The 17586-nt window shown below is 36.8% G+C and overlaps 3 protein-coding genes across 3 annotated transcripts in view; 1 reads left to right on the top strand and 2 right to left on the bottom strand.

Moving 5' to 3' along the window:
* Window positions 1–4011, top strand: part of LOC141758286 (stonustoxin subunit beta-like) — a 6102-nt gene extending 2091 nt beyond the window's left edge. Inside the window, exons 2-3 of the mRNA XM_074619514.1 lie at window positions 1–1293; window positions 2582–4011. The exon at window positions 1–1293 is cut by the window's left edge and continues 180 nt beyond it. Coding sequence (XP_074475615.1) covers window positions 1–1293; window positions 2582–3120 — 1832 coding nt within the window. The 3' untranslated portion in view covers window positions 3121–4011. The remainder of the gene's footprint in view (window positions 1294–2581) is intronic.
* A 1068-nt stretch (window positions 4012–5079) lies between these two features.
* Window positions 5080–9881, bottom strand: LOC141758315 (stonustoxin subunit beta-like). The gene is made up of 3 exons (XM_074619567.1): window positions 9717–9881; window positions 7726–9204; window positions 5080–7125 (listed from the first exon to the last, which is right to left on the bottom strand). The coding sequence occupies exons 1-3, from the start codon at window positions 9838–9840 to the stop codon at window positions 6587–6589; spliced, it is 2142 nt and encodes a 713-aa protein (XP_074475668.1). The 5' UTR covers window positions 9841–9881; the 3' UTR covers window positions 5080–6586.
* A 3736-nt stretch (window positions 9882–13617) lies between these two features.
* On the bottom strand, window positions 13618–17146 carry LOC141758290 (stonustoxin subunit beta-like). Its single transcript, XM_074619520.1, has 3 exons — window positions 17056–17146; window positions 15046–16518; window positions 13618–14165 (listed from the first exon to the last, which is right to left on the bottom strand). The coding sequence occupies exons 1-3, from the start codon at window positions 17144–17146 to the stop codon at window positions 13633–13635; spliced, it is 2097 nt and encodes a 698-aa protein (XP_074475621.1). The 3' UTR covers window positions 13618–13632.
* Between the last annotated feature and the right edge of the window lie 440 nt (window positions 17147–17586).

The following is a 17586-nucleotide window of genomic DNA, read 5'->3' on the forward strand; positions in this document are numbered from 1 at the left end:
AGTATCTGAATGATACGAAGAAATTCAAGAATCGGAGTCGAGTGACACTTCAGTACAAAGCTACCACCAGCTTCAAACAGTTGATGACTCATCTTGGAACCAAACATGTAGAATATTCTGAATATTTTCAGAACATCGAGGCAACTCATGTAGTGATAGGGATCCTCTATGGGGCAAATGCTTTCTTTGTCTTTGACAGTGACAAAATAAATTCTAGCAATGTTCAGGACATTCAGGGCAGCATGGAAGCTGTGATAAAGAAGATTCCCTCGGTTGAAATGGCAGGGCGAGGTGCTGTCCAGCTAACCAGTGAGGAAAATGACATAACCAACAGCTTTTCCTGCAAATTCCATGGCGACTTCTTTCTCACAAGTAACCCTACAACTTTTGAGGATGCAGTTCAAACCTACCAGCAACTTCCACAAATGATGGGGAAAGAGAACGCTGTTCCAATGACAGTCTGGCTCGTTCCACTTGTACATTTTTACTCTGAAGCACCTAAACTGATGGCCGATAGCAGCAGTCCAATACTTTGGAAGGTTCGCAACACTCTTGAAGCCATGAGGCAATTGGAAATGAGATGCAACGATTCACTGGAAGACGACATAGTGAAGCTGTTTCCACTGGTTAGAAAGAAGTTGAGCAATTTCCAAAAATTTTGTAATGATTACATGTTAAACCTTCGGGGGACCATTGCCAAGAAACTTCAGTCCATCCGGAGTGGAGAAGAAGATGAAAGTGCAATGCTGAAACTTTTTGAACAAAACGTTAGATCACCATTCAACCTCGATAGCCTAAACATGTGGATGGAATGTGAAGAAAGAGAGATCAATGTCCTTAGGTCCTGCATGGATATTATAGAGGAAGCAAAGCCCAAGGTTGTTTTAAGTCAGAGTAAGCTGGTCAGGGAGCTCCTTGATTCAAAAGTACAGCATGCTGTATGCTATGTCTTCACCTATGTGACAGACTCTGATCCCTACCTAAAGGTGTTAAGTGACTTCTCGGAATCACCTACAAGTAAACCTAAGAAATTCAGACCATCGACAAAAGACTACTGGTATGCCTCAGATGATGTACTGGAAATGATGAGAGAAAAAGCCCGCCTTTTCTACAACCTTGCCAAAGACATGGACAACCGCTGTGTCCGTTTCCTTGTAGCGTCGATAATAAATCCGAAGGAAGAAGGTGCAGCCATCCACTATTACAGGGAGGGCATCCAGATCATTAATGACTTTACAAAACCTTATATTCCTCCTGTGAAGACCATACAAGACAGAAGGGAGTTACTCTGGTGTAAGTCATTGGTGTGCTTATGTTCTTTTCACGCTGTGATCTTATTCTGGCTTCTGGATGTTTTTGGGCACTTAACTACATTAGATTGACTAACACTTGAACACTTGGGGCAAGAAATTGTATTCAAACGTCAAAACATGCAGCTTCTTTGTGATGAGGGCCATAATATTTTTAATGAAGCCTTTAATAGCATCCTTTATTTCATTTATACTTTTAATTTTATTTAGCTCTAATAGTTTTAAAGGTTTCTTCGAGCTTCATCGTTCCTGAGGTTGAAACTTCATTCAAACTTTTAATGGGTCACAAGTCTATATCAGCTTTTTTAATTTTTATTTTTGGGATATCACCATTTATGTTTGATGCTTTCTTCAGTCTTTCTCAAGTACTGTTGTCTAGTGCACTGGCTGAGAGTGCTCAACCTAATACACCATCCCTGTAAGAAATCCTACCTTTGTAAAGGTTGTAATGTTCAGTTTTGATTAAACTCTTTTAGTAAGGCATTGATTCAACTTTACTCAGTTTTCACTCTTGAACTTTTCAGTCTCTTTAATAGTCTCTTGGCACTTCTCAGACACAGCACACATGAATATTCCCCTGAAAGTTGAGCCTTGTTTAGTTGTTTCTATTCTATATCATATCACAGAAAAAAATAAAATAATACAAATGTATTTTTTCCAGACTTTATTTAGAAACATGCTGACAAACTCTATATTTTTATCCATCATAGTTAATCGTATCAAACGGTGAACTGATTTTTGAAGAAGATTTTTTTAGATAAGCAAAACCACTTGATTCATCTCAACCCTTATGAAATCTATTTTATAATATTGAATAGTTTATTGATGTTGTGTGCATTTTTGTTCTCAAGTATGGTTTATTATGAGATATTTTTATACTTGGCGAAGGTTGTCTGGCACCTCAGGGATGCAATCCTAGTGTTTCTGTGTTTGGTTGATGTATTTGCTTCCTAAATAAGGGGATCAGCCCGTTTAAACAGCTAAATGTCAGCATTTAAAGAAAACGAATTAGAGAGATATCATATATAAAGAACCTCAAAGAGGTTTAGTGATTTAACCTAAAAATCACTACATTTTACAGCACTAAATAGTAAAATATTATATATATAAAATTATATTATAAATGTGAAAGAAAAAAAAAGCATATGTCTATGTCAAATTATGGCAAGATGTGAATCTAATAATCAGTCATTTAGAACATGCCTGTTAATTACAGTATGGATGGTGATGAGGATGACTGGTAACGGATTATGTCTTGATCTCTCCATCAGATGACTGTGAGCTCACCCTGGACCCAGACACAGCCCACCCGGCCCTGACTCTGTCTGAGGGCAACAAAAAGGCAATGTCTGGAGAATCGAAGCCATTTGACAATAACCCAGAGAGGTTCAAGCACCATCAGCAGGTGTTGTGTGACAAGGGGCTGAGTGGGCGTCATTACTGGGAGGTAGAGTGGTCTGGTTATGTTTGTGCAGGTGTCACATATAGAGCAATCAGCAGGACGGAATCGGACTTAGCAGGCTCACTTGGACATAATGATTGGTCCTGGGGCTTTGACTATAATCCGATTTCTGGATACAAGCACATTTACAATGATCAAAAGCTAACTGTCACTGTGTCCCCCCCCGGCTTTCCACGACTAGGAGTGTATCTGGACTGGCCTGCTGGCACTCTGTCCTACTATATGGTCACCACTACCTGGGTGACTCACCTCCACACCTTCCAGACTAGATTCACTCAGGCTGTTTATCCAGGCTTCCTGATTGGGCATCCAAAACTGAACTGCAAGGGTCAGATTAAATTACTTTAACATGTATTTGTATACTAAATACACACTCTTTACAAGTGCATGAAGTTAATTCCTCAACTGGTGATTCTAAGCTTAATCATTTTGCTGGAAGTTGAGATCAAATTATGTTAAGGTATGAAATAGTGTCAATACTATGAATATGTTGCCTACTCTTTCCCATTTTCTGGTTTAGACCGTTTGTTGCTATATGACACAATAAATTAATATGAGATAAAAATAAGATATTGTTGGATATGGCAGAGAAATAAACAGTTTAAATATTATAGGGAAGCTACAAATTACATACAATTTAAAAAAAAAAGGATGTTAAAGGGATAGTTCAACATTAGAGGGAACACACTTATTTGCTTTCTTGCTGAGTTAGATGGGAAATATTGTATTATTGTAATCATACTTATACGTATATTTTTCAGTCAGTGTGCAACAAACATCAAACAGTGTGATTATGTTTACAACAACAACCTACTTTAGATTCTAGTACAAGTTAATAAACTTTAAAGCTTTGCGTGATATTGATTTGGTTAATAGATTGACGGTTCTTCACATGGCAGTAAAAAAAAGAAATTCAGTCACTAACTGTCCTTAAATGTTTAATCTGTTTTTTTAAACAAGTAATACAAATCTAAAAACTAATGTGGATTATCGACATTTCATTGTTTAGTGCAATGTTATCATAACTGATACAAATGATGGCCAAAATCATGAAAAGAAGACCCAAATTGTAATTACATTTATTTCAGGAAGAGTGCAGTGAGTTGCTACAATGTAAAGATGGAAAGACATTTTTAAGTGTAAGCTACAAAATGAGAGTCCAGTTGTAAGAAACAGGAACTATTCATGAAATGCCCACAATGACAAATAATACAACTTGTAAAATAACACAAAAAGAGTGAATAATCGATATGAAATGCAGTGATACAAATTGTTCTATATATTCATATTTGGTCACATTGCACTGTTTGTCTTTATTTTAATATCAATGAGGTATAAAGGCATTTTTCCCGTGATGCCTTTCAGTTAACTAATAAGACTTTTTTTAACTCAAACATGTTGACAAATTTGTTTGCTTTGCTTTTAGTGGATAAGAAATAATTAACTTTATTGGTGTTATCTACTTGTGATTAATAAGCTTTTGAGACCTACACTGAATACACAGTGATTAGTGACACCTTACATCACCCAAGTGTCTCTTGTTTAATTAGGAATTGTTCTTATAACTCTGTTGTGTTTGTCATGGGTTGCCATTCATTTTTCTTCTAAAATAAGTTTTTGTGTGTTTTAAGCGGTTGTGGGATTACATTTATTTTTGGGAAGTTGGCAATTAGTTCTACTGGTTTCAAAGAGCTAGGCCTTTATCTTTTTCTTCTTAAACAAGTATCATGTACCACTCAGGAAAGCTCTGCTGGTCCAGTTATCTAACCCAAACCATTAGCTATGGTCACCTTGATGCTCTGAAGAGACAGTCACTGTTGAGAGTATTTTGTTGGATATTGAAGATGTAAAGCTGGTGTTTATAAACCCTCCTGGTTGGAAGATGAGATAACATCAGTGTCAGATTTATCTATACATTTTTTAACACAGTGACATAGTCACTATCTAAATATGTTCTACTGTAACACCTGATCGACATATTTGTTCTCTTGTTGAGTCAATAAACTGGAGACCTGAGTTGAACACTGTGTACTGCTTTCTTCTTCCTACGGGGTCTCATTTGTCTAATTATAGGGGACATATCATGCTCATTTGCAGGTTCATACTTGTTTACATGCTTTAAACATGTTTACATGCTTTAACATGTTTACATGTTTACATGCTTTAAAGGAGACATATCATGAAAAACTCACTTTTTCAGTGGTTGTACACATACATTTGGGTATCTGGAGTGCTTACCAACCCACAAACCAAAATAAGACAACCCAGTCATTTTTTTGTGGGCTGCCTGGTTCAGAAAAGATGTGATTCAACAAACCATTCAGATGTGGCTCCCCTTCCTATGTCACATGCAGGCTCATTAGAATATATCGCCCACAGCTTGAGAACTAACTTTGCAAAGGTGCACCATATTTTTCTCTCAAGCCAAACAGAGCAGACTGAGCTTCTTAAAGAGACAGGCACTAAAACGGAGCGTTTCAGACAGAGGGTATATTCAGACAGATAATATGAGAAAAATAATGTGTTTTTTGAACATTAAAGCATGTAAATACGTTCTAGCAGAAACCCAAAATACAAGTATGAACCTGGAAATGAGCATAATATGTCCCCTATAATGTCTGAATATATCTGTATTCACTCTCTGTCTGAAACGCTCAATTTCAGCGCCCTTTGGCTTGTGAGAAAAATATAGTGCACCCTTGTAAAGATACTCAAACCGTCGGCGGTATATTCTAATGAGCCTGCATGTGACATAGGAATGGGAGCCAAATCTGAAAGGCTTGTTGAATCACATGTTTTCTAATCTGACTGGGTTGTCTTATTTCACAGTTTGTGGGTTGGTACTTCAGATACCCAAATGTATGTGCACAATCACTAAAATAGTAAGTTCTTCATAATAATAATGTAGTTATGTATTTTGTAGCCAATTATTTGAGAGAAATTGTGAAAAAAAACACCTGGAAAAAGTTTCCAACTCACAGTGTCCCAGACGGGGATAAAGAAAACATTTCTAAATATTTGTGAACCATTTGCATAAATATGCTATATTTTGCAATATAGCTGATTAATCTAATCGCATAGCTGTTACAGCAAAAGAGTCAAGAAAAACAATCATAAACCTTGTAAGACTGAAACACATAACTTGTAGATTGATTTAAATTGTAAGATTTTATTCAGAGATCTGTGGCACCACACTGAAGTCAAAACTAATTTGGTCTGGACATAAATCTGGTAGGCTGTGAAGAAGTGTTTCCCAAGGTTAAAATCAATGAATGTGTAATGTATGTATATAATGTATGTGTGTCCTAAAATATTAAATGACAACTTTTTGGGGGAATTTATTGTGCATTTGCTAATACCTGATTATCTCTACAATCTTCCTAACATTTTATTATTATTTTGTATTTATTTATGTTGTGGACACATACCTCTTGTTACCTCGTTGGTGAAGGAAAACAAGAGCAATTAAGCATGATAAACTTTTTTAATGTCATAATTGTTTTATTTTGGCTTATTGTTACAATATGTTATTACATGTTTCATCTAAAAATTGCCATGGAAACCATAATGTATAGAATAATCACAAAATCTAATAAAGTATTACATCATCCACAAAACGTTTCATTAAGTGCTTCACATTTTCATTACATGTTCAGTTCTTATTACATGTTTTATTGCATTATCAGCAGATATTAATATATGTCATATCTAATGCCGTCGGCTGTGACAAAGCGTTGGTATTTGATGCCCTGGGAATGAGAGCGAGCTGAGCAGGAAATTCAATAGCACTATTGACAATATTGACAAATACATATTAAAGTAATTTAATCTGACCATTGCAGTTCTGATGTGCAAACCCAATCAGGAAGCCTGGATAAACAGCCTCATTGAATCTGGTGTGGAAGGTGTGGAGGTGAGTCACAAAGTTAGTGGTGACCATGTAGAAAGACAAAGTGCCAGCAGACCAGTCCAGATACACTCCTAGTCGTTCAAAGCCAGGGGAAGACACATTTACATGTACCTTTTCATTGTTGGAAATTTGATGGTATCCAGATTTTGGATAATAGTCAAAAACCCAGGACCCATCACTATGTCCCAGTGAGGAGTGTACGGCCCATGTTCTCCTGCTGATTCCTCTATATGTGACACCTGCACGAACATAACCAGACCACTCTACCTCCCAGTAATGGCGCCCACTCAGCCCCTTGTCACACAACACCTGCTGATAGTGCTGGAACTTCTCTGGGTTATTGTCAAATGGCATCGGTTCTCCAGACATTGCCTTTTTGTTGCCCTCAGACAGAGTCAGGGCCGGGTGGGCTGTGTCTGGGTCCAGGGTGAGCTCACAGTCATCTGATGGAGAGATCAAGACATAATCCGTTACCAGTCATCCTCATCACCATCCATACTGTAATTAACAGGCATGTTCTAAATGAATGATTATTAGATTCATAGACACTGTATCCTGTCATAATTTAATATATACATATATTTAACTTTTTTTCTTTCACATTTATAATATAATTTGATATTAGGTTGAGCACTCTCAGCCAGTGCAGTACACAACAGGGATTGAGAAAAACTGAAGAAATCATCCAACATAAATGGTGATATCCCAAAAAATTTAATTTAAAAAGATGATAAAGACTTGTGACCCATTAAAAGTTTGAATAAAGTTTCAGCCTCAGGAACGATGAAGCTCGAACAAACTTTAAAACTATTATGGCTAAATAAAATGGAAAGTATAAATGAAATAAAGGATGCTTTTAAAATCTTCATTAAAAATAATATGGCCCTCGTCAAAAAGAATGAATGAATGAATCAATTGAATAAAGTTTCTAGCCCCAAATGTTTTGAGTGTTAGTTTAGTTAAGGTAGTTAAGTGCCCAAAAACATACAGAAGCAAGAATAAGATCACAGTGTGAAAAGAACATAAGCACACCAATGACTTACACCAGAGTAACTCTCTTCTGTCTTGTATGGCCTCCACAGGAGGAATCCATGGTTTTGTAAAGTCATTCATGATCTGTATGCCCTCCCTGTAATAGTGGATGGCTGCACCATCTTCCTTCGGATTTATTATCGACGCTACAAGGAAACGGACACAGCGGTTGTCCATGTCTTTGGCAAGGTTGCAAAATAGGTGGGCTTTTTCTCTCATCATTTCTGGTAAGTCATCTAAGATATACCAGTAGTATTTTGGTGGTGGTTTGAGTTTCTTAAGATTTACAATCATTTTAGGTGAATCTGAGAAGTCCCTTAACAACTTCAGGTAGGGATCATAGTCTGCCACAGAGGTGAAAACATAGCATACTGCATGCTGTACTTTTGAATCAAGAAGCTCCGTGATCATCTGACTCTGACTTAGAACAACCTTGGGCTTTGCTTCCTCTATAATATCCACGCAGGACCTAAGGACATTGATCTCTCTTTCTTTACATTCCATCCACTTGTTTAAGCTATCAATGTTAAATGGTGATCTAAGGTTTTCTTCAAAAAGTTTCAGCATTTCACTTTCATCTTCTTCTCCACTCCGGATGGACTGAAGTTTCTTCGCAATGGTCCTCTGGAGGTTTATCATGTAATCATTACAAATGTTTTGGAAATTGCTCAACTTCTTTCTAACCAGTGGAAACAGCTTCACTATGTCGTCTTCCAGTGAATCGTTGCATCTCATTTCAAGTTGCCTCATGTCTTCCAGAGTGTTGCGAACCTTTCTAAGTATTGGACTGCTGCTATCGGCCATCAGTTTAGGTGCTTCAGAGTAAAAATGTACAAGAGGAACGAGCCAGACTGTCATTGGAACAGCGTTCTCTTTCCCCATAATTTTTGGAAGTTGCTGGTAGGTTTGAACTGCATCCTCAAAAGTTGTAGGGTTACTTGTGAGAAAGAAGTCACCATGGAATTTGCAGGAGAAGCTGTTGGTTATGTCATTTTCCTCACTGGTTAGCTGGACAGCACCTCGCCCCGCAATGTCAATCGAGGGAATCTTCTTTATCACAGCTTCCATGCTGCCCTGGATTTCCTGCACATTGCTAGAATCTATTTTGTCACTGTCAAAGACAAAGAAAGCATTTGCCCCATAGAGGATCCCTATCACTACATGAGTTGCCTCGATGTTCTGAAAATATTCAGAATATTCTACATGTTTGGTTCCAACATTAGTCATCAACTGTTTGAAGCTGGTGGTAGCTTTGTACTGAAGTGTCACTCGACTCTGATTCTTGAATTTCTTTGTATCATTCAGATACTTGGCGGATCCTCCAACTTCTACCAGTCCGCCCAGGAAACTGGCTTTCAGAGAAGCTTCTATATCCATCAGAGAAGACTTGTCGTCAATGGAATCAGATGCAATGATTTCAAATGCACTGCTGGGCTGACAGCTTTCAACTGTGCTCTCTTTTAGAACTTCATCATCCCAGAACGTGAGACCTACAAGCAAAAGAAAAAATGCCATATGAATGACATGTTATGCTAACATTGTACTCACCAAAATAATTTCTGAGATCTGGGAGCACAGCAACTTTACTACAACAAAATGTGACATGGCAACAAACACAATCCATCAGATTATCTAAAATGTTTTACTCTGACTCAACGTAACCGAGCACATGTTTGCAATCATCCTTGATTTCATAGGAAAACTGAATGTGGCCAACTACGATGAGTGTGTTCAATATAAAACAGGAAGTTGGTCAGTAAAATAATTTTACTATTTGCATCTCTCTTCCAAATAAGTTTGAGTAACTTGACTGCTCATGGTTCTTCACCAATATGACCTCTTTTTGGTGAGTACATAATAACATTTTATTATCACTGATAGAAATAAAGTCCAAACTACAAAAATAAGATCCACATGAAGTGAAACTTGAAATTCCAAATCTGTATTTTGGCTACAGATTTAGAATAATTTCCCAGCTTCTTAAAATGATTTTAAAGTTTACCTGAGATCAGTTTATCTTGCCGAGCATCATAGAGCGTCCCTAAGGTGAAAGGTCGACCCAGGGCAGCCACCACCAAGATTTCTGAAGACATGACTCCAACCTGTTGGGAAAAATTCAACAACATGGGTCAAAGAGAAAGTGAAGACAAGTAGAAGAAACATTTCCTGATCAGGTTCAATAAAAGTTCAAGTATCTCTGTACACCCAGTCTGTCCTCACCTGATGTTGTGTTTAGATCAGCTGAGTTGTGTAGGAGTCTTCCTGACTTCTAACTGGAGCTTCCAGTGTGATGGTCTGTGATTCTGCCAGATTACTTATATCCTGTCAGATAACGTTTGACCCCTCCCTCTGAAATGTCTCCTGTACACCTGGAACCTGTCCACTTTGACAGATCACCTTTGCTTGTGAATTTCAAGAGCGCCACAGAAAAGATTTTCTCACAGCTGCTTTCCATTTTGGTAAATTTTAATTGCCTGACAAGAGTTATGTTACGTGTGTTTATCAACTCTGCTGAATTTACCATGCAAAGATTTTGCATGTCTGGCTAATAATGCTTAGCCATATTCGTACCCCCTTGGTTATTTAAGGAAATAATAGCCAATCATTGAATATGTTTTAATAAAATGTAACCTCCATTACTTTTTTATTATTCAAAAAAAGTTTCCAACTCACAGTGTCACAGACAGAGAAGAAGGAAGAATTTCTAAATATTTGTTACTCATTTGCATAAATGTTATATCTTGCAACATAGCTGGTTAATTTGATTTTAAAGCTGTTGCAGCAAAAGAGCCAAGAAAAACTTTACTTCAACTTCAAATAGACCTTAAAATTTGGCAGATTGAGACACTTGTTGATTGTTTTAAATTTTAACATTGTATTCAGTGATCTATGGCGAAAATGTGTTTCCCAAGTTTAAAATGAATGAATGTTAAAAAAAGTGTGCCATAAAACATTAAATGACAACTTTGTCATTTGATAATTGTTTTATTTTGGCTTATATGACAATATATATTATTCCATTTTCTAAATCTAAATATTGACATGGAACAAATGAAGTAAGAATAATCACAAAATCAAACAAGTTATTACATAATCCACAAAACATTCAATTTAGTGCTTTATATTTTCTTTATAGTACATGGTCAGTTTTTATTACATGTTTTATTGCATTATCAGCAGATATTAACACTAACAGTTTCTACAGCTGAACATTTAATCTTGACTATGGAGATTTTAACACGTGATCCACTTACTTTCAACTACTTTTCACTGTTTTTATCAACGGATAGAGTCTACTCAGTTTTCATAACAACTGTTAAGATTATTTTGGTAAACTGTCTTAGAGCATGAGTAGTACCACTGGCATGCAAAATAACTACATTTCTGACCTATTCTCAAAGTGACATTTTCGCAGAGTGTGGGTTTGAAAAGAACACAATTCTAAATACTTGCCAACAATACTACGCCTCACACGGGGCGCCATTATGTTGGAGACACGAATATGAGCAGGTCTGGTTATCAGCAAATATTAAAGCTACTCATTAATATCAATACAATTATTATTAATACAATTATTAACAGATATCTGATATATATACCTGCTGTGCCTAGTTATGGTTGCTAAGCTATGATTGAACAATCACTGTTTTGTCCGGCAGACAATTTATGAATATTTTTTTAAGCTTCCTTCAAGCCATTTTAACTCTTTGATGATTGAAACAATCTTAATATAATATAATGTTAAGTCAAGTATGCATTCTGAATATAGCTATAACAATGCTTATGGTGGCATCTTGCATAAATCATTTGCATATTCAATATTTCCATTGTAGCAACTCTGCACTTGTCCTAAAAGAAAATTCCAGTTTATAACAATTTGGGTCTTACTTTCATAGTTTTGGCCATCATTTTATCTGTTATGATAGCATTGTATTAAACAATGATATGTTGATAATCTACGTTAGTCATTCGATTTTTCTCACTTGTTAAAAAAAAAACAAGTGAACATTAAACATTCTAGGACAGTAAGTTTCTGGCTTTTTTTTACTGCCATGTAAAGAACCGTCAATCTATTAACCTTATCACTATCACACAAAGTTTAGCAAAGTTTAGCAAAGAAGCACTACTGTTAAAACTAGGTAAAAGCTCCCTCTGCAAAATTCAAGTGCACTCTTGACAATATTAAATATTCAGAAGAAGAAAGCAGCACACAGTGTTCAACTCAGGTCTCCAGTTTATTGATGTTTTTTACTCAACGAGAGAACAAATATGTCGATCGGGTGTTACAGTGGAACATATTTAAACAGTGACTATGTCACTATGTTAACAAATTGATGAAATATATCAGACACTGATATTATATCATCTTCCAACCAGTAGGGTTTATAAACACCAGCTTTACATCTTCAATATCCAACAAAATACTCTCAACAGTGACTGTCTCTTCAGAGCATCAAGGTGACCATAGCTAATGGTTTGGGTTAGATAACTGGACCAGCAGAGCTTTCCTGAGTGGTACATGATACTTGTTTAAGAAGAAAAAGATAAAGGCCTAGCTCTTTGAAACCAGTAGAACTAATTTCCAACTTCCCAAAAATAAATGTAATCCCACAACCGCTTAAAACACACAAAAATTTATTAGAAGAAAAATAAATGGCAACCCATGACAAACACAACAAAGTTATAAGAAAAATTCCTAATCAAACAAGAGACACTTGGGTGAAGGAAGGTGTCACTAATCACTGTGTATTCAGTGTAGGTCTCAAAAGCTTATTAATCCCAACAAGATATGCCATAAAGTTCATTATTTCTTATCCATTAAAAGCAAAGCAAACAAATTTGTCAACATGTTTGACTTAAAAAAATATATGAGAGAACCTAAAAGTCTGAAGGGAAAAACACCTTTATACCTAATTGATATTCAAAGAAAGACAAACAGCCCAACGTGACCAAATATGAATATATTGAAATATTTAGCAATCATTGCATTTTATATATATTATTCACTATCTTTGTCTTGTTTTACTAGTTGTATTGTTTCTCATTGTGGGCATTTCAGGAATAGTTCAGGTTTATTACAACCTGGCTCTTATTTTGTAGCTTAAACTTAAGTTACACATTTTGTCAGTTATGATAACATTGTATTAAACAACGATATGTTGATTATTCTACAATAGTCATTTGATTCTTCTCCCTTTTTAAAAAAAACGAATTAAACATTTTAGGACAGTTAGTTACTGACTTTCTTTTTTTACTGCCATGTGAAGAACCGTCAATCTATTAACCCAATCACTATCACACTAAGCTTTAAAGTTTATTAACTAGTACTAGAATCTACAGTAGATTGTTGTTGTAAACATAATCACACTGTTTGATGTTTGTTGCACACTGACTGAAAAAATCTAGTACAATTACAATAATACAATACTTCTAATCTAACCCAGCAAGAAAGCAAATAAGTTTATTTCCTCTAATGTTGAACCATTCCGTCAACATGCTTTTAAAAAAAATTGTATGCAATTTTAAATTCCCTATAATATTTAAAGCCGTTTCCACTGTAATTTATAATATTTCTCTGCCACGGGCATTTTAAACCTTGTGACTCTATCCAACATTATCTTATTTTTAATTTACGCTGTCAAATTAATTTGTCGTGTATTACAGTAACACACATTCTAAACCAGAAAATGGGGAAGAGTAGGCAAAATATTCATAACACACCTATAGCAGAATCACCGCAGCCAGCACAGAAGCACTACTGTCAAAAATAGGCAAAAGCTCCATCTGCAAAATTCAAGTGCCCTCTTGACAATATTGACAATATTTCATACCTTAACATAATTTGGTCTCAACTTCCAGTAAAATGATTAAGCTTAGAATCACTATTTGAGGAACCAACTTCATGCACTGTTTAAGAGTTAAAGTAATTTAATCTGACCTTTCACCTTCTGATCCCCAATCAGGAAGCCTGGATAAACAACCTCAGTGAATCTAGCGTGGAAGGTGTGGAGGTGAGTCACAAAGTAAGTGTTGACCATATAGTAGGACAGAGTGCCAGCAGGCCAGTCCAGATACACTCCTAGTCGTGGAAAGCCAGGGGGGGACACAGTGACAGTTAGCTTTTGATCATTGTAAATGTGCTTGTATCCAGAAATCGGATTATAGTCAAAGCCCCAGGACCCATCATTTTGTCCAAGTGAGCCCTTTATGTCCGATTTCTTCCTGCCGATTGCTCTATATGTGACACCTGCACAAACATAACCAGACCACTCTACCTCCCAGTAATGACGCCCACTCAGCCCCTTGTCACACAACACCTGCTGATGATGCTTGAACCTCTCTGGGTTATTGTCAAATGGCTTTGATTCTCCAGACATTGCCTTTTTGTTGCCCTCAGACAGAGTCAGGGCCGGGTGGGCTGTGTCTGGGTCCAGGGTGAGCTCACAGTCATCTGATGGAGAGATCAAGACATAATCCGTTACCAGTCATCCTCATTACCATCCATACTGTAATTAACAGGCATGTTCTAAATGACTGATTATTAGATTCGCACTGTATCGTGCCGTAATGTAATTTAGACACGTACTTAACTTTTTTTTTCTTTCACATTTATAATATAATTTAATATATATGGTATTTTACTATATAGTGCTGTGGCTCTGCTTATCAAAAAAAAAATCTGGGGAGTTGACTGTTTGGTAATATTAATTACAGTAAAACACAACGATGAATAAAAATACTTTATATGGTTTGTCAGCATATTTCTAAATAAAGTCTGGAAAAAATACATTTGTATTATTTTTTTTTCTGTGATGTGCAATAGTATAGAACAAACTAAAAAAGGCTAAACTTTCAGGGGAATATTCATGTGTGCTCTGGGTGAAATGAAAGTGCCAAGAGTTAGTTGAAGTTCAAGCACTGAATGGAGTTAAAGTGTCAGTTCAAGGGTAAAAACTTAGAGAAGGTATTGTCAGTGCTGGAAGCGGAGAACTTTTAGGCTACAGTAAGTGGAGAAAGACATTAAAATGCAAGTTGTTTTCAGTAAAAGGTGTTGAGGTGTCAGTTGAAATATAAGTGATGTAAGTACTTAGTCTGAAAGGGGTTGAGGTGTTAGTTGATGTCTAAGAACGAATATTTTGTCAATGAAGGTGAACAAAATATTACAAAGGCCTATAGTTAAATAGCAAACTAGAGTCTCCAAAAATAACCATGAAGTTAAATCAATGCCTTATGAAAAGAGTTTCATCAAAACTGAACATTATAACATTTACAAAGGTAGGATTTGTTGCAGGGATGGTGTATTATAGAACATAAGCACACCAAAGACTTACACCAGAGCAAATCTCTTCTGTCTCCTATCTTCTCCACAGAATTCATCATAGGGTGTGTAAAGTCCTTCATGATCTGGATGCCCTCCCTGTAATAGTGGATGGCTGCACCTTCTTGCTTTGGATTTACTATCGACGCTACAAGGAAACGGACACAGCGGTTGTCCATGTCTTTGGCAAGGTTGTAGAAAAGGTGGGCTTTTTCTCTCATCATCTTTGGTACATCGTCTGAGGCGAACCAGTAGTCTGTTGCTGGTGGTCTGACTCTTGTAGGTCTACTATTAGGTGAATCCAAGTAGGCACTTAACGCCTTCAGGTAAGGATCAGAGTCTGTCACATAGGTGAAGACATAGCATACAGCATGCTGTACTTTTGAATCAAGGAGCTCCCTGACCATCTGACTCTGACTTAAAACAACCTTGTGCTTTGCTTCCTCTATAATATCCACGCAGGACCTAAGGACATTGATCTCTCTTTCTGCACATTCCATCCACATGTTTAGGCTATCGAGGTTGAATGGTGATCTAAGGTTTTTTTCAAAAAGTTTCAGCATTTCACTTTCATCTTCGCCTCCACTCCGGATGGACTGAAGTTTCTTGGCAATGGTCCCACGGAAGTTTAACATGTAATCATTACAGAATTTTTGGAAATTGCTCAACTTCTTTCTAAGCAGTGGAAACAGCTTCACTATGTCGTCTTCCAGTGAATCGTTGCATCTCATTTCCAGTTGCCTCATGGCTTCCAGAGTGTTGCGAACCTTCCTAATTATTGGACTGCTGCTATCGGCCATCAGTTTAGGTGCTTCAGAGTAAAAATGTACAAGAGGAACGAGCCAGACTGTCATTGGAACAGCGTTCTCTTTCCCCATCATTTTTGGAAGTTGCTGGTAGGTTTGAACTGCATCCTCAAAAGTTGTAGGGTTACTTGTGAGAAAGAAGTCGCCATGGAATTTGCAGGAGAAGCTGTTGGTTATGTCATTTTCCTCACTGGTTAGCTGGACAGCACCTTGCCCCGCCATTTCAACCGAGGGAATCTTCTTTATCACAGCTTCCATGCTGCCCTGAATGTCCTGAACATTGCTAGAATTTATTTTGTCACTGTCAAAGACAAAGAAAGCATTTGCCCCATAGAGGATCCCTATCACTACATGAGTTGCCTCGATGTTCTGAAAATATTCAGAATATTCTACATGTTTGGTTCCAAGATGAGTCATCAACTGTTTGAAGCTGGTGGTAGCTTTGTACTGAAGTGTCACTCGACTCTGATTCTTGAATTTCTTCGTATCATTCAGATACTTGGCGGATCCTCCAACTTCTACCAGTCCGCCCAGGAAACTGGCTTTCAGAGAAGCTTCTATATCCATCAGAGAAGACTTGTCGTCAATGGAATCAGATGCAATGATTTCAAATGCACTGCTGGGCTGACAGCTTTCAACTGTGCTCTCTTTTAGAACTTCATCATCCCACAACGTGAAACCTACAAGCAAAAAAAACACACCAAACAAACATCAGCCTTATTTTGAAACAAACCGGTCTCACCAAATAGCGTATGAATGACTCGGTAATTTGCTAGTCATTTTTCATGCAATAACAATACCTTTGTTGCTTTTGGCATGTCATGTATATACCATGTAGTCTGTACTGACTGCAATTTAAACACATCCGCCTAAATATGCTACGGTCACAGACGGTTTACGGTTTACAAACCAATTATTAACCATCAACAAATACGTATATATATAGTATATCAAATGTTATAATGTATGCAACAATAAACTGTTAAAAATAACATATATTATGCCATTACTAATGATTAGTAAACATTATTAATTATAATTTAGTTTTTTAGTGAACGGTAAAATAACTATTAACTAAGTTTAATTAACTATCAATTTATCATTCATAAACGATGGTTATTATAAAGTGTTACTGATGTGCCTATGAAGTCAAATCTGTATTTTGGTTACTGAATTAAAATACTTTACCAGCTTCTTAAAATGATTTTAAAGTTTACCTGGGATCAGTTTATCTTTCCGAGCATCATAGAGCGTCCCTAAAGTGAAAGGTCGACCCAGGGCAGCCACCACCAAGATTTCTGAAGACATGACTCCAACCTGTTGGGAAAAATTCAACAACATGGGTCAAAGAGAAAGTGAAGACAAGTAACAGAAACATTTCCAGCTCAGTAAATTTCAAGTATCTCTGTCGACTCAGTCTGTCCTCACCTGATGAAGTTGTGTAGATCAGCTGAGTTGTGTAGGAGTCTTCCTGACTTCTAACTGGAGCTTCCAGTGTGACGGTCTGTGATTCTGTGTGATTACTTATATCCTGTCATATAACATTTGACCCCTCCCTCTGACATGTCTCCTGCACACGTGGAACCTGTCCACTTTGCATGTGAATTTCAAGAGCGCCACAGCAAAGATTTTCTCACAGCTCTTTTCCATTTTGGTAAATTTTAATTGCCTGAGAAGAGTTATGTTCCGTGTTTTTTTTCAACTCTGCTGAATTTACCATGCAAAGATTTTGCATGTCTGGCTAATAA

This window comes from Sebastes fasciatus, chromosome 20 (assembly GCF_043250625.1).
Source record: "Sebastes fasciatus isolate fSebFas1 chromosome 20, fSebFas1.pri, whole genome shotgun sequence".
Classification (NCBI taxonomy): domain Eukaryota; kingdom Metazoa; phylum Chordata; class Actinopteri; order Perciformes; family Sebastidae; genus Sebastes; species Sebastes fasciatus.

Coding starts and splice junctions, on each gene's coding strand:
- LOC141758290 (XM_074619520.1), bottom strand. CDS start 17,146: ATGTCTTCAGAAATCTTGGTGGTGGCTGCCCTGGGTCGACCTTTCACT. Junction 16,519..17,055: donor GAAAGATAAACTGATCCCAG/GTAAACTTTAAA, acceptor TTTTGCTTGTAG/GTTTCACGTTGTGGGATGAT. Junction 14,166..15,045: donor CAGAAGAGATTTGCTCTGGT/GTAAGTCTTTGG, acceptor TCTCTCCATCAG/ATGACTGTGAGCTCACCCTG.
- LOC141758315 (XM_074619567.1), bottom strand. CDS start 9,840: ATGTTGTTGAATTTTTCCCAACAGGTTGGAGTCATGTCTTCAGAAATC. Junction 9,205..9,716: donor GCAAGATAAACTGATCTCAG/GTAAACTTTAAA, acceptor TTTTGCTTGTAG/GTCTCACGTTCTGGGATGAT. Junction 7,126..7,725: donor CAGAAGAGAGTTACTCTGGT/GTAAGTCATTGG, acceptor TCTCTCCATCAG/ATGACTGTGAGCTCACCCTG.